Here is a 15691-nt window from a genome sequence, read left to right as displayed (position 1 = left end):
TCTTTTTTTTTTTCTTTCTTTTTTTTTTTTTTTTTTTCCCTGTGCGTGGGGGGGAAAGCGACGAGAAGAGCCTCTTTGGGCGGCGGAGAGTTTGGAGGGAGAGAGAGTGTGGGAGAGAGGGAGGGATAGAGGGAGGCAGAGCCCCTCTGAGAGCGGATCGGGGCCGGGCGGCAGCGACTGAGCCCTCTTACAGCTCCCGGCCCCGCTGTGGGTGTGCGCGTATGCGGGAGGGGGAGAAAGAGAGGCTCCTGGTGCCCCTCCAAGCGCATTAAGGACACTCGGGCCTTTTAATTTTAGGAATGAATGCTGATACTTGTGTTTCTTATTGTGATCCGGCTGCCATGGATTCCTACTACAACGCAGCCTCCCAGGGCGCAGACGGCTCCTCGCCTTTTAGGGCATTTCAAGCGAGTGACAAGTTCGGCCCCGCTTTCCTGGCCGCCAAAGGACAGAGCTTCGGTGACAGCGGCGCGAAGTGCCGGAGCCGCTACAGCCCGCAGGAATGCCCGTCCCTGGACGGCAGCGTGCAGGCGCCGGGCCCCGCCGCGCCCCCGCCCGCCTTTAGCAAATACCCGCAGCCCCAGCAGCAGCCGCCGCACCTCTATATGCAGCGCGGCCCCTGCAAGACCCCCCCGGAGAGCAATCTCAAGCTGCAGGAAAGCGGCGGCCACAACGGAGCCCTGCAGGTCTCCTGTTACGGTGAGTGTGGGCCGCGAGATGGGGCCGGGCCGAAGAAGGGCTCCCGGGGCCGGGGGGGCTCCGGGGGAGGCCGCGGGTATCCCTCGCTCCGTTTTGCCGTGATTTTGCGGCGAATGCCGAGTCGGGAAGAGGCAGAGGCTCGAGAAAATCGCGGTAAATGAAAGAGAAAAGCAGTGCGGAGAGCCGCTCCGTGCCGAATGCCACAGCGGGATGGCTGCGCCGGGACAGAACTTGGGGCGAATGTCTCCGCTCTCTGTCCACGCCGCCGTCCCGTCCCTCTCCCCCGCCCGCTGCTGCCAGACGCGGCCGTGCGCCGGCCGGAGCCCCGGGGCCGCTCTTCGCGTGTGTCCCGAGGGCTCTCCTGGGCGAACTGTGCCCGGGAGGTCGGGGAGCGGAAAAATAAGAAAGAAAAAAATAGGAATAAAAAGCAATCGAATCCCCGACCCTCTGTTTTTTCAGAAGAGGGGAAAGTGGAAATGAAACCTCTCCCCTGGTCTCTAGGTGCGCTGCGGGCAGAGCGGGGCTGCCGTGCCCCTGTCCAGATGCGCCTGCCGTGACCCTGCCGGGCAGGCACGGGGACGGTGACATGGACGGACCCTGCCGGGTGCACTGGGAGCACAGGGAGGGCAGCGGGGAAAGGTGGGGGAGTGGTAGTATTGAGAGGGACTTGGATATTCCAACTCCCGCGTCCCCGTCTCTCACCATCACACCAACGGCGGCTTCTGTGCCCTCTTTGCTTTCTCTTTCTTCCCCACGCACCTTCCTTTCCCTCTGTGCAGGTGTACGAGCGCGCAGACTGACCTCCCCGGCCCCATCCGCCCTGAGTAAAGCCGAAGGGGTCCCCGTACCCCTCGCCCCATGACCCCGGGCACCGCTCCCCTGCCAACTGCTCCTCCCTGTCATTTACTTTGCGCCAAGACCCGCTCCCCCGTGCCAGCCGGGGCCGCTCCCGTCACCCCATTTTGGAGCTGCACCCCTTCCCGTGAGAATGGACTGAAACCGGCGGGTGGCCGCTCCGCATCCGCGGAGCCTCGGGGCGCTGTGGGGCAAAGCGGGGCGCGGGGGAAGGCCGGTGCAGCCCCACCACTAACCGGCTCTCTTGTTCCCTTAGGCCAGTTCAGCCCTCGAGGGCATTTTGCAGCCCAGGGCAGAGCCGTCCGAATCTGCCCCCGCCGTCACGCTAGCGGGCGGCCCCGATCCGTCTCTAAGGGGACTTCGGATGGATCCCCGGATCGGGAGCGGATGGCCCAGCCCGGCCCCGAGCGCCGTGTGGTGCTGCCGGGATCGATGGGGCTGTAATAGGAGCCAGATGGCTCCTCGAGGATAATTAACAACAACGCTAATAATGAGGGCTAACGATTTAGGAGGGCGTCTTGTTAATGGTAGCCACGCTCGGCTTCCTCGGAGTGAAAGCAGCGATGGCGGCCGCGGGCTGAGCTCCGCCGGGCGCGCACCGCGCCGGGACCCTCGGGGCGGAGGCAGAGGCGGCCGTTCCGCTCCCGCGGATCGCAGAGGACGTCGGAGCGGCGGCGGTTCGCTCGGAATGGCCGGGATAGGCCGAGCCCCGCGGCTGCTCCGGCGCTTGTCCGGCTCTCTGGGCCGCCCACCGGGGCTCTGTCCTCTATTAAAATAACCCCCCCTAAAAATAAAACAAAATAAATATATATATGTACACATACATAATAACAGAGCGAGAAAAGCACGAGGCCGTGGAAAACGGAGCCTCTCCCCGGCGGTGCTCTCAGCCTGCTCCTCCCTGCGCTCGTTGTACTGGGGCCGATGCCCGTTCGAGCCTCTCAAGTCAGCCGGGCGATTTCTTCTTTAATTTTAATTCCTTAATAAACACGTTCCGAGCTATAAAAAACCCCCCTGCCGTTTATAGCTCCCAGCGTCTATTTCCAGATCGAATCCCTTCCATTGCATTGTACGGATAAATATAGGCGGGGAGAGCAGCGGCCGCACATCGGCGCAGGAAGCGAGCGGCGGTTCTCGGGGCGCTCCGCGGGGCTCCCCCCGCTGCGGACGGCCGCGCTCGGCTCCCGCTGGCACCGCCCTAACGGGGGGCTGCGGGGCGGCCCGCGGAGCGGCACCGGCAATTAAAGCGAAATCTTCAATAAAGCCCCGGCGAGGGACACGTATCGCGGCTCTCAGATGATTGATGCGCCGCGGTGATTGAGCTGCTATTCCTACAGCGCGGAACCGGAGTTAAGTTGTGTGTCCTGAACTTATGTGCCTCTATACCCGCACACGGCAACACGCGCGGAAGTACGGGCTGGAAAAAATGCTTTGGGCGGTGAAGGGAATGTGATGGGGACGTGTACCCGCGGGAGGCAGAGAGAGGAAACGGCCTTCTTCGTGCTGAGGAAATCTGTAAGTGCGGGGTTAAGCACATAACGAGCATTTCTTGTCTTTAGACAGTGGCAAAAAGCGCAGTCTTAAACGCGTTATTGTTAGCACAAAGCGAGTGCCGTAGGAATTATTTGTCCGCTGCGCACTTTATTACTGTTGCTATTATTTTAATTGACACTTCTAATGTTTTTCTCCTCCCCTCCTCCCCCCCGATGCACACGGCAGGCCCCCCGCCTCCGGGACACGCCGTGCCCGGTGCCCGCCTACGCTATCGCGGTGGCACCGCTCTCTCGGTGCTCCCTTCGCCGGCCCCAAGCGGGGCGACGCCGCGCCCCCGCCCCGGGCCTGGTTCCCTCGGACCCCCGCCCGCCCCGGAGCGCGCAGGGCGGACGGTACCGCGGGGTTCGGGGTGCGCCGCCGCCCCCGTCCCGACTCCTGCCCCGCGGCCGAAGAGAGGCGGGCGGGGAGAGGGGGAGCTGCCCGCACCCCGGGGGCCGGGAGGGGTGGGGAGGTGCTGCCCCGGCCCCCCGCTATAAAGGGATGCCGTCGGGACGCGCGGCGCGGCGCCAGCGGAGAGGGGACGGAGGACGGAACGCCGGGGAGGAGAAGGGCGAGCGGCCGCGCCGGCGCTCTCCTTCCCGCGATAGGGTCAACAGATCCGCCGCTCAGGGAGAGGAGGGAGCTCCCGCCGGGAGTCGGGCCGAGGCGCTCGGCGGTGTGGGGCCTCCTCCGCGGGAGCTGTGGGACCCCCCTCGGCCAGCGGCACCCAAGGTAGGGCCCCGCTCGCTTCTCGCCCTCGGAAGGGTTCGGTCGCCGCTTTTCGCGGAGCTGCGGCGCGCTTCTCGTGGCTCGACCGGAGATCTGGCTGTGGAGACCTCGGTAAGGATCCCGGCCCGGGTTGTTTATACCGCTCATGTGTCAGCGGAGTGGAGCTCCCCCCGGGAAGGTCTGTTTTCACGGGAGCGCTGTTTGTTTTCCATTTGTCCGCTGCCGAGCGGATTTAGCTCCGCTTTGGCCCCGCGCTGCTGTTGCGCACGGTGTAACCTTACCGGAGACGGGACGGGTGCGGAGAGAGAGAGGAAAAAAAGCCTTCGACTCGTCCTTGTCTGAATTGTTTTGAAACAAGACGGGGAAAAATACCGATGGGGAGAGAGATTTGGAGATGCTTACTGCGTGCGTCTTTTCCTAAGGGTTTGATGTGTTATTAACAATATATGCTGATGCCAGATAGCGCAAACGAGCTGCGTGTGTGTTATCTGGGGCTGCAGGCTGTTTATTTTGTGCTCCCTTTGAGTGCGCTCTCGGTGCGGTTGCATGACTAACCGGCTGCAGTGATTCACTGGCTGCTTTCTGGGTGATGGCTCCAAACAAGTTGTGAATCAAAAGAGAGCTCCCTGGCTGTGGTTTCTAACCTCCCAAGTCAAAACCCGGAGCGGGTTTAAGGGGAGCTGATGAGCAGTCTTCAGTCCTTCAGATCTTGAAGATTTATCCCCCTTCCAAGCCCTTGCGTTCAGAATCGTGATGAGTTTCCCTTGTAAGAGAGAGGTGGTGTCTGGGAGGCTCGCAGCCAAGCTCTGTGCTGGAGGACATCTCCAGCCACAGTCCTTCAGCTCAGCTGAATCTGTTCAGAGCCTTTCAGCAGCTGTATAATTCTCAGCTAAGAAGCATGGTGTGCTTTGGACAAAAGTGACTTCTCATCCTATTTTTCATATGGAAGAACTGAGGTTCAGGATGCACAAGCAGCTTGTGCAAGGCCAGGCTGCCACCACGCAGCGGCATCAGTGCGATCTTCCCCAGGCCCAGCTCCAGCAGCAGGACGCTCTCGCAGCTGGGGAGGGATTGGTGGAGTTACTGGGAAAACTCAGCAGGCAGAGATCCCTCGGTTTGATTTTTGGAGGGGGTAAACTTGGCTTTACTGAGCCAGGCCCTTGTTTGGTGCAAGTAGTTGCAGCAATCGGTGTGTTCTCATGAGTCCGGGTGCCTCAGCACAGAGCAGAGGCTCCGCTTGGGCAGCCCAACAGGCAATGGGTTGGTCACTGCTTTTCAGAAAAAGCTGAGAAATCTCTGCCCAAAGAGCAGTGTGTTTCTAAGGCATGTCTCCTATGCCCCTGGAGGAAAAAAAAAAAATAAAAAAAATAAATCCTGATGTAATTATTAATCAATTTGGAAAGTAAAGTCTTACGTATGTATGGAGATATGCTTCCAAAAGGAAAAGAGACAGCTCTGGATGAGGAGAAGCCTGAGCTGTGACACAGCTGATAGAGGATGCTGTCTGAGAATCATTTACAGAGGGGTGGATGGGAAGAGTTCATAGGAATAAAATGTAATTTACCGTTTATTTACAGCTTACAAATTCACAGCTGTTCTATGTCTGTCTGCTACCCCAGCTTCTTAAGTAAAAGTTCTTAAGTAAAAGCGGAAAGCTACGTATATATGAAATGGACAACCTCCTCTTTATTTTCTTCATGAGTTCAGGCAGATCAGTGTTATTACACACACTGACTCTACTGGGCTGTGATTTTGTTTGTGCTCACACATAACTTTTGCATTTTGGCTGTTACTGCTATAGGCACGGTGTGAAAGAGAACTTCTGGTCAGCGTAGAGCTTTAGGGGCACTTTTTTGTTGAAGAGAGGTGGAGGGAGAAGGGATCAGAGACAGAAGAAAGGAGGCAGGGAAGGGGGAGCTGGGAAAATTCAGAGGAGTGGAGTGTGGTGACAGACAGCTCTGTGCGGAAGCTGGTCTGGGACAGATTTTATTGACAACACAAATCCACCAGCGTCAAATTCTTCATCTCTCCATTGGGGATAGCTGTGATTCAGCAGTCAGTAGCTGCTGCACTTGGGTCCCTGCAGAGTCTGACTATGACAAGCTGATATGTCATAAACTGTGGCCTAGCTTTATGTTTGCTAAAGACTTAACTCAGTGGTTAAATGCCTATTGAATCTGATAATTACTTTTGGGGGGAAAATGTGAATAAAGGTTTTACCTGTTAGTGTTTATCTGCTTGATGGAATCAGTACCATTTCTAGTTATGTTCTTTATTAGCAAAATCTGTATTTGTTAGGTGTGAGGCAAGTTCTTTAGCAGGTACCAGAGTTGGAAGGGTAAGCTGTTTCAGTCAATGGCAGGCGTGCTGTATGCTGAGATGGTGTGAAAATTTCATGCTACCTTGAAGACAGCATCTGCCTTTGTTTGGTAAAAGTCTGTGAGCAGGGATGTTGCTGCAGGAGGGAGGGACACAACAGTGAGAGCCACCACGCCAAGCAGAGCCACAGAGGGCTGCGGGGGCCTTGAGATGAGGAGGTAAAGCAGTGTAATGAGAAGCTCATGCAAATCCTCCACACGGTTCTGGTGGTGAGATATATGTGTGTGTGTAGGGCAGAGGGATCACCAAAACCAAATTTGAGGAGTCAAAGCAAGACAAGGCTGATTACTCAATGGGGAATGAGGAAACTGAAGACGGAACACTTTGGGCAGGCTTCTATCTGGGGAAAATGACAGGAACTTGTAATATCAAGCCTAGAAATGGCTCCTGTTCACTCCTCTTGCATTTAAGGAGACAGACAGGGCTTTGCGTGCAAACACCACTGCACTGAAGAAGTACCTCAGGTCTCACCGGTTTCTCCCTGCACAGAAGCAGCCTCTACAGGCCCTTAGATGTTGCTGACTGCTTCAGCTGAGACTGCTAATGCTGGTGTCAGGAGAGGGCTTGGTTTCCTAAGGGGGAAACAGGGAGCTGCATGTTATTCTGGTGCAAGAAGGATCAGATAACGAAGGTGCGTACAGAAAGCCAAGCTAGTCGGAAGCAATAGGAAGTGAAAGGAATCCACACGAGAATAAAAACAAAACAAAGCTGTAAACTTCAGCGAGTGAAGGGCACTGTTGGGAGATTTTCCAGCAGTGGTTGAAGACAATGTGAGAATGACATTCTGCAGGGACAGTGTGCAGGGAGACCCGTGGGCCCGGCTGCAGGACTCCAGTCTTTGAGGTGATGGGGAACTTGGGGCTGGGGGAGGTTTTAATGGGACAGGAGAAAGAGGAAAATGTTGTTCAGCCTGAGCCACTGCAAGGGCTTCTGAAGGAATGGGAAACTATCTCAAACTGGAAACTGAAGGATCACAGGGATACCAGTGTGCTGGTATTGGCTGCTGGCTCAGTGCCGCTGGGCTGTCATGTAGGGTTTGGTCACCCAAAGGATTGTCCATTTCCAGCATGTGTGCTCTGTAACACAGGGAAACATCAGGGAATTCCAGCCCCAGCAATGCCACTGGCAAAAGGATTCCATAGGAGGTTAACACATGTCTATTCTCCAGTTGTATGGAGCCTGGCCTGGCAGCACTGCTCCACAAGGAGAGCATGAGGCTGAGCACTGAGCAGGTGTGGGCTGCAGCCCAGCCCGCGTGCTGATGTCTGGGTTGCAAGCCCTCCTAGAGCACTGAGTGGTTCTGTTCCAGCCTCTCCTCTGATGGTGCATGCCCGGACCTCATCCTGGAGTGGAGTCAGGAGCACAGCTGTGGCAAGGACCCATACCTGAGAGCTGAGAAGCACTCAGTTATAGACATAACCTGGCTTATCAAGATTTGCTCTGAACTTTTGTAAGCAGATTGGAGCCAGATATCAGTCTGAGCTAGACAGGACACAGCCAAATGCTAGAAGGCAAGAGGAAGAGGAGACCCACCTACATTGGCAGAGGACCTGCAGACATTTTGTGCTCCCCACGTCTCCAGATGCCAGTGAGGACTTCCAAGATAAATAGCCGGTGGACCAATTGCTAGACATTTAGGCAGATTGTGGAGAAGGAGGAGGCCAGAAACACTCCGTGAAGCTGTGGGATTTATGGCAGAGCTTAAATATTGCATTTCAGCCCTTCAGCAGGAGTCAGAAAGCTGCTACTGGAAGAGAGGGAAGCTGGTTTCTTTAAGTCATACAATGTCCTATGCTGGGGAGAAGAGTATTTTCATCCAGCTCATACCACTTCAAACTATTAGAAGGACTTTTGCAGGATAGAGAGCAATGGGAGGATTGGCTGCAACATCAAACATGAGTGCAGCGGCTGGGTTAAGTGTGGCTCTGGTAGGGAGTGGAAATATGGGGAGGCTTGTTGTAAATATATGGCTAGTCAGGACAGAGCCTCGTAAAAACCTACTGAAAGGCCTAAACTCTGTCAGGAAGCAGGGGCACCTGGAGCTGCACATACTGAGCTGGGTGATGCTGCTTTTAAGTTAAGGCTGAGGCTGCAGCAAGGCTTTGTGGTGCCCAGGGCCGGATATTAAGTTTGTGTTCAGACCAACCCTCTTTTAATTTCCTTTTAGGAGGGGTACACTTGTGGCTGATTCTATGAAAAATCCCCTTTTCCTTGGACTTGGTGGCAAAAAGTGCTGTTCTTGATAGTATATCCAATTTACCTGCATTTGGCAGCGGTCCACTTGTGAGGGAGGCCCATGGAGTAACCCAATGTGCCGTTGCAAGAGAGGGACTGCTGCATGTGTGTGTAATGTATGGGCATTGCAGATGCTTGTTCAGGTTCCGCAGTTGTTAACCCAAACTAGACAGAGTGGGAGACAATGGGGCAACCCAAAATGGAGCAATTCGTGGATGGAGGAGAAATGCCAGTGGGAGACTGAGCCTGTGGGCTCCAGGAGAGATCCCAGCAATGCTCAGCATGCAGACTGCTGCGGGTGGTGTCTGATCACTGAGCCTTTCAACCCCTAAAGACATGGCTCGTGTGAAAGAAAGAGGTTTGGGCAATGTTCGTAATGCTTGCTTCTGTGGGCAGGTCCCTGAGCTGTCTCTTTGAGCTACCAGCCAGCTCTTGGGCCTTGTTTCTTGTCCTCACTGGGAGAAAGGCCAGCAAGTACTGCACTGTGTAAATTATGTTAATCAAAGGATGCTTGTGCCTTGCCATTAATAGATAATATCTGGGATGTGCTCTACTGGGTTCATTTTGGTTTTCACAGTGGATCTGTGGAGGTGAAAATGGCTTTCGTGCTGGGACAAGTGCTTAGCAAACTGTGGCATGGGTTCCCCAGTCCCTGTGTGTGCTCAAGAGACTAACAGAGCAGGAAATGTGTGACTGGCCACACTGTTCCTGTGACAGCTGAGGGCATCTCTGTAGATGGTGATGTTTCAGGGGAAATCCCCACTGTGAGAAAAGAGTGACATGGCACTGGATGGTCCCCCAGCCTTCACAGCTCTCCTGGGCACCAACCGAGCTGCCAGGGTCTCATCTGCAGGCCTACGAGAGGTACAGAACACCACATACTTCTTGTGAAAGGGGAGTTCCTGCTGTACACAGGTGGGGACAGGCACAGCACTGACGTGAGACAAAGCGTACCTGACTGTAGGCTGACTGGATGCTGCAAAACTTGCTAGCACATAAATACGGCATGTGTGTGAACCCATAGTGATTCAAACCCTAGATACCTTCACCTAACTGTTTGGTATGGAAGTGAACTCGTGTCCTGGCATCGCATGTAAATATGCAGTATTCTTATTTCTTCTTTCTTTCACTAGCTACAGAAAACTCTTCTGCTTCATCCAGTAGATGTAGGATTACAAGGAAGTTCAAGGAGCTACAAACAGCCCTCAGAAATGCTCCTGGTATCAAAGCAGGGTGTGATGCAAAAAAGATTCATTCAGCAAACATGCCTGCTTTGTTGTGCCTATTCTCTTCAGAGTAGCTGAGGAGAACCTCTCTGGGAAAGCTTAGAATTTAAAGACAAAATATTGTATAGAAGACAGAAATAGAAAACCGAATGATGACTGCTCATGAGAGTTCATTATATCAGAAACCCTCCAAAAATAAAAGGTTCTGAGGTTTTGCTACCAGTGGATCCCTTAAGGTTGTGTTCTCTCAGGCCAAGAGATAGCTGATTGTAGCAGAAATGCTAAATCAGGACCTGAACCAGAGATTGAGCACCTGGTGGAAGGCAGGGCCAACCCAGGGAAGCTCAGGTGTGTGCAGTGCCCCTGAATGACTGGATCCTTCCCAGACCCCACTTAAGGGTTCGTAGTGGAGGCAGGGGTATCTTGTTGGAGGTTCCTGCATACCTGAGGCTTTCTGCAGGTAAGCAGCTTCTTTCCTTTGTTTCTGTGACCACAGCTGCTGCATTTGAGCACATCTTCACTTGTTGCAGCCTAGAATTGTGCTACTGTGCTGTTATTGCTGCACATTCCATTGCCTTATACTAGTTTTAGGGAAAGCATAGAGAGATGGATAAATGCTTCAGGAAATGTGATGAGTTTCTTGGATGGGCTATATCTCAAAATAGGCTTCCAAAGATGAGGAGAAATCCTATCGAGCTGTAACTTCTGGATACATTACTGCCATTTGTTGCTGTTGATGTTGTTGGGCCTTTGCCTGAGATTGAATCTGACAGAAAATATTTGTTGGTAGCTGTGGATTTCTTTAGAAAATGTCCTGAAGCTTACCCAAAAAGGAACCAACAGGCTATGATAGCAACCAGGCTTCTAAAGGATGCATTTTTCACCATATTTGGGGGTATGGACATGAAAAACATGCAGCAAGGCTGATGCTTTTTGGCCAAAGTATTTCATCAGGTTTGTTAGATGCTTAAAAATGCAGTAGGAACGTTCTATGGCTGGAGGCGTGGAGAAGGTTTGGCTAGTGCTGGGAGGAGACACTGATTCTGGCTGCAAGTGCCTCATGCTGGCATAAATGTCCCCTTGTATGCTGCCTGGACTCCTCGTGCTACTCCTAAAGGTCTTGGTTATCTTGAATAGTACTGGAAACCCAGGGGTGGGCTACCTGGGTACTTCACAGAAAAACAATAGAAGGACCAGGACTAACCCAGTTCTTGGCCTGTTCTGTTTGTTTTAGTGACTTTCAGAGGAGGGAAAAGCACAGTCTTTTGTCCTCTTCAGCCAATACCCAGGAACCATAGCGTGCTCCTTACAAGCAGTTCCTGAATTTGGGCCATTTGGCATGTCAGTCTGGCCTACCTAGTCTTTCCAAAAGTCTCCCAGTGGAACGGGTTGGGTATTTCCAGAGGAAAAAGTGAGTTCTACCTGGGGTAGAATAAACAGTCTCTGAAGTAGGCTCATATGTGGACACCTGGCTGATCCCTCCCATCCCAGGAGATGGAGAGCTCATAGCTTCATTTGAGCTGGAAGGGACCCTTAAAGGCCATCTAGCCCAACTCCCCTGCAATGAAACAGGGCACCAGGGTGCTCAGAGCCCTGTCCAGCCTGACCTTGCCTCTCTCCAGGGAGGGGGGGAGGGGCCTCCTGGCCCAGGAGGAGCTGTCAGAGGGTGCTGGGTGGGCCCCCCAAAAAATAAGAATGCAGCCATGAATGTTGAGTCTGATGGAAATCATTTCCCTCGCTGAGGACATACTGAGGAATGGCCAGGTTCATCTCCCGGGGAGATAATGGAGCTGTTTAGCTGAGGCTATGTTCTTGACAAATTGCACTCACACACACACCATCTCTCTCAGCTGGTAGTTATTTTACAAAGCAGTTATTACAGAAGAAGGTTATTTATTCCAGTACGCACTACAGCCTAAGTGAACTGGACTCTATAGCAGTTGTGAGATCCGTGTTTATAGGCACCAGCTTCATCTGCTGTAGGAAATGACTATGGGGTTTGACTTGAGCTGATTCAGAAAGCTGCAGACCCAGCCAAAGGGCTTTTTGACCCCTTTTTTGGGATGGAGATCTCCTACTGCTCCTGCTTGGCACTAATACCTTAATGCTAAAGCCCTGGCTTCTTGCAATCTGCAGCTTCTGTGTTCCCTGAAGGAGTTTCATAGCTTGGAGAACCACTATTTACATCTGTGTCTTTTCCTGAGAGTCTTAAGAACAAAATGAGTTGCTTCAGCAATTGCACGTGCCTCTTATGCATGCTGCAATGCTATGACAAAAACATACAGTCAGATAGCAAATCTGAGAAGGTGTTTTGTAGGAAGCTGGGTTTGAGATGAAAAGGAAGAAAAAAGTAACCTGCTGTGGCCCAGCAAGCTCTCCTTGTAGACATCTTCTCTCATCCAACCCAAAGGTTGAAGATGCCCCAGGAAATGAAGAACAGCCAGTTCTGTTCCCTGTAGCAGTTACCCTGAGTCCTCAGATGTTGGAAACTGAAGTGATCTTGGCTCTACTCAGCAGTTACCGCATTAGTGTTGATGGGTTCCTGAGTCATGCAGCCAAAAGGTGATTTGTGCTGGTAAGCTGAAGGTGAGGATGTGATGGACTCACGGAATCTTTCCAGGTGCCTGGATGGATGAGCATCACTGCTGGAAATAGATTTCTGGGGCAAATTCTCCTTTTCGCAAGTTCCTAAAAACAATTTCTGTAAATATTTGCTAATGTTTACTTGACATTTGCAGTCACGCATGACAGTATGATCCTACTCTGGAATGTTAACTGGAAACAAGCACAAAAATGGGCATGAGCACCATTGATGTGAGTGCAGTTTTTAATTTAGGCTGATTTTCATGGTCATCATCTTTCATATAATGACCCGCTTCTGCTGGGAATTAGTGGTGCTGCAGGAGTTTTGCTGTTTTCAGGTACTGTGACTTTTTGATCTCTATTCAGAAGCACGATACCAGAGTCTCTGTGTCTGTCTGACACTTCCTATAAAAAGCTGCCTCCAGTTGCCTCTAAGTTAATAAAAACTTTTTGATTTGGGCTAAAAACTTCCACAGTATGTTTGCCTCTGGCTGTTTTTATAATACTGAGGTTTTTAAATTTCATCTGAATCTACTAAGCTTTTTCCAAGGACATAGCTAAAACTAAGTGTATTTTTGTTTTCTCCATGTCAAGAAAGAAAAAAAAAATCTGACACTGCCTTTTGTCAAATGTTGTGGTACATGGTGCTGTAGAGCACAGTGGAGCTGGGATTTGGGTAGAACATATGCCTTCTGCCTTTCTTCTGAAAAGCTGTCCAGGACAAGACTGAAAGAGCTGTGGTTCTCATTGGTTTAGTAATGACTGAGTTTTGACTCTCACACCTAAATACAAAGCAGGTTTCACATGCTCTGGACAGGGTTACAGCCAGCTCTGAGTGCACTCTTCTTGTAATGGCCATTTCCCCCTGAAGATGGTCCAGCCTTCCTCAGGCCTGGGTGCTGTAGGGGAGCAGGTGAGAAAAGCTGTTCCTGGGGAAGCAGCAGAAGACCTGGGATATGAAATTTTATGGAAAAAGCTTGGTCTGAAGGCTAGGGAGTGTACTGCATTGAATTGGGGCTTTTTTTCCCCTCTTATGGCTTGGGTTGTGCAGTGCTCTGAGTTATGTGATATGAGGAGTTTACCCTTTCCGCAATTTGCGGCTCCCCTTTCATAAGTAAGAAACATTTCTGTTGAGGCTTTCCTTGTTCAGCATTACCTAATGGATTTTTTCCTTAATAACTGTCATTTGCCCTGCGCCTTGCTATTCTCAAATGAAAATGAAAAATGTCAGTTGCCGGCTGTGAACAGCATTCATTATTCATTTACTAAAGGAATCTCAGGCCCATTCATCCCATTTCCTCTGAGTGTCTCATTATCAATCAACCTTTACCTTGCTGCTTCTATAAATCATTTTCATCCCTTTGCTTTGCAAGCTATGTGTTTGAGGTCTTGCACAAGCATTTCACAGGAGTCATGGGTCACATCAGGTGGTTGTGTTTCTACTCCTTGGTCACTGGTAAAACTTCATTAAGAGGGAAATCATTGAGCTGCACATGCATATGAATGAAGAAAGCATTATACTGAAGCAAACAGAGGAGAAGTTGGGCAAGAGTTTCAGCCATCCTTGCCTTTCTCTCCATGACCCCAATGCGAAATTTGCATGGCTGATGTTGTAGCAGCCCTGTTGGCTGAAGGCACAGTTTTTCCCCGTGGAAGGCTGAATACTACTGCTGTGTCCCTGCTTCAGTAGAGGCTCTTGGTAGTGGATGCTGTTGCGGTACATAGATACCGGTGTCAGGGTGAGGCAGGGCTAGCAGCCACAGAAGCCAAGAGCTTATTAAACTTCAATTCAGCCAGAGCTGAAAGATGTTCTTCTTGTGCTGGGTAGCAGAGGTTAATGGAGCCCTTCTCATAGATGTTTTATGACACTCTTTTGGGCTGAATATAAAAGGACTGAGACTTTTGGAGCAATTTAACTAAATATTTGCTTAGGCTGTGTACGGAGCAGTTGGGTTTCGAGGCAGGTCAGACATAAATGGATGTTTCTTTATCTCCCCTCACCTCTAGGAACTGGGGTGACTGGTCACTGTGGTGCCTGTAGCACCATCCCCATCCCCTGAGCCCATGGAAGGGAGATGTTTGGCTGTGGGTGAGCCAAGCAAGGAGGGGTCTGGAAGCAATCAACCTGTCGCTGCCAGGCTTACTGTTATTTCATCTTCATTCTTGGTCAGCAAGTTCCCATTCCAGCTTTTCTGCTTTTTGCTTCAGTTTGTGATTTTGCTGCCCTGCTCCTCTCTGCCAATAGAGTTGATCCTTGCCTCCCATCCCCACTGACTGTGAATTGGGGGTTTGGTAGCCAGAATCCTAATTTCATTCTGGAGTGCCTACAAAAGCCTGGTGCTCGCAGGAACACTAGCAATTCCCAGACCTGGCTGGCCCTGAGTTTTGCGATGTGCTGTGAGAATGGAAATAAGTTCTAGTTGTGCTTCCAAGAACAGGCACGTTTGGTAAGGGCCGAATGTTTTCCTTCCCTCGTCTGTGCCTTTCTTTACTAATCAGCTGTATAAAACTGAGAAGCAGCAGAACTGTTATGCTAAAGAACCTGGCCCACACTTTGGTCCAACATTTAAATTCAGCCTTTTCTGTGGTTCAGTGAGGTTCAGCCAGCTTTGGGTGTTTTCTGTTTTTATTTCAGCTTTCCAGTTTCCAAGCATCTCACAAACTGGGGATCCCAGCTCCCCTCACACTGGGGTGCTCTCACTTACCTCTGAGGGTCTGTGGACCCTTTGGAGATGAAATCCAAATAAATAGCTACTGGTGGGTGCACAGGCATGAGTCTATGACTGAGACAATGTGGAAATGCTTTGGGAAAAGGACACCACTTCTACAGGTACCAAATTCAGGGCCAAAAGGAATCTGCAAGTCTTTCCAAACTGTCTGCTGGTCCTTACCTGCCTCATCTCCCTTCCTGAGCAAATGTTTGTTGGTGATGCATAGGTTTAGAGTGGCAGGGTAGATTTTGCTACAGGTGCATACTTCTTGGAAGAGATGCAAGTAGGATGTAGCATAAATCCACAGACATTCCAGCTGGACTTTGCATGTAGCCTGGAATACTGGGGATGTGGGTTAACGGACACGGTGGTGAAGGGTTGATGGTTGGACTAGGTGATGCTAGTGGTCTTTCCCAACCATTATAATTCTATAATTGACAGCCTTCACCACCCTAAGCACTGAGCTGTCTCTGTGGGATCACCAGAGCCAAACAGTGTTGACTGTTACTTCCCTCTGCTGCCACTTGAAAAGTCATCCTTCCTGCCCCTGACAAGGCAGAGCAGCATGTCCCCAGGGCACTGTGTTGTCACTGCTATCACTGTAGACATTCCCGCATTAGAGATAAGAGAGCCTGGTCAATGAGAATACGTGGTCTCATCAGGGAGAGGCAAGATTCCCAGCTCCAGTATCTGGCACAAACCTTCATCTCCTTTCACTATCAGAGGTGAAGCAGCTGGCAT

At 51.5% G+C, this 15691-nt stretch overlaps 1 protein-coding gene across 5 annotated transcripts in view; it reads left to right on the top strand.

Moving 5' to 3' along the window:
* Positions 1-284: 284 nt before the first annotated feature.
* ALX4 (ALX homeobox 4) overlaps positions 285-15691 on the top strand; it is a 28112-nt gene continuing 12705 nt past the window's right edge. Inside the window, exons 1-2 of one of the 5 annotated variants that reach the window (XM_085224607.1) lie at positions 3296-3819; positions 12067-12231. Coding sequence is in view for 1 of the 5 variants with exons in the window: in XM_085224604.1 (XP_085080730.1) it covers positions 300-699 (400 nt within the window). In the remaining 4 variants the exon portion in view is untranslated. Of the gene's footprint in view, positions 700-2758; positions 3070-3295; positions 3928-12066; positions 12232-15691 lie in introns of those variants that run through there. The other 4 variants (XM_085224604.1, XM_085224608.1, XM_085224606.1 and 1 more) reach the window with 4 other exon arrangements.

The sequence above is a fragment of the Meleagris gallopavo genome, chromosome 5 (genome assembly GCF_905368555.1).
Source record: "Meleagris gallopavo chromosome 5, MGAL_WU_HG_1.1, whole genome shotgun sequence".
NCBI lineage: Eukaryota > Metazoa > Chordata > Aves > Galliformes > Phasianidae > Meleagris > Meleagris gallopavo.
Note: the sequence above shows the minus strand (reverse complement) of the source record. Positions and strands in the feature narration are given on the sequence as shown.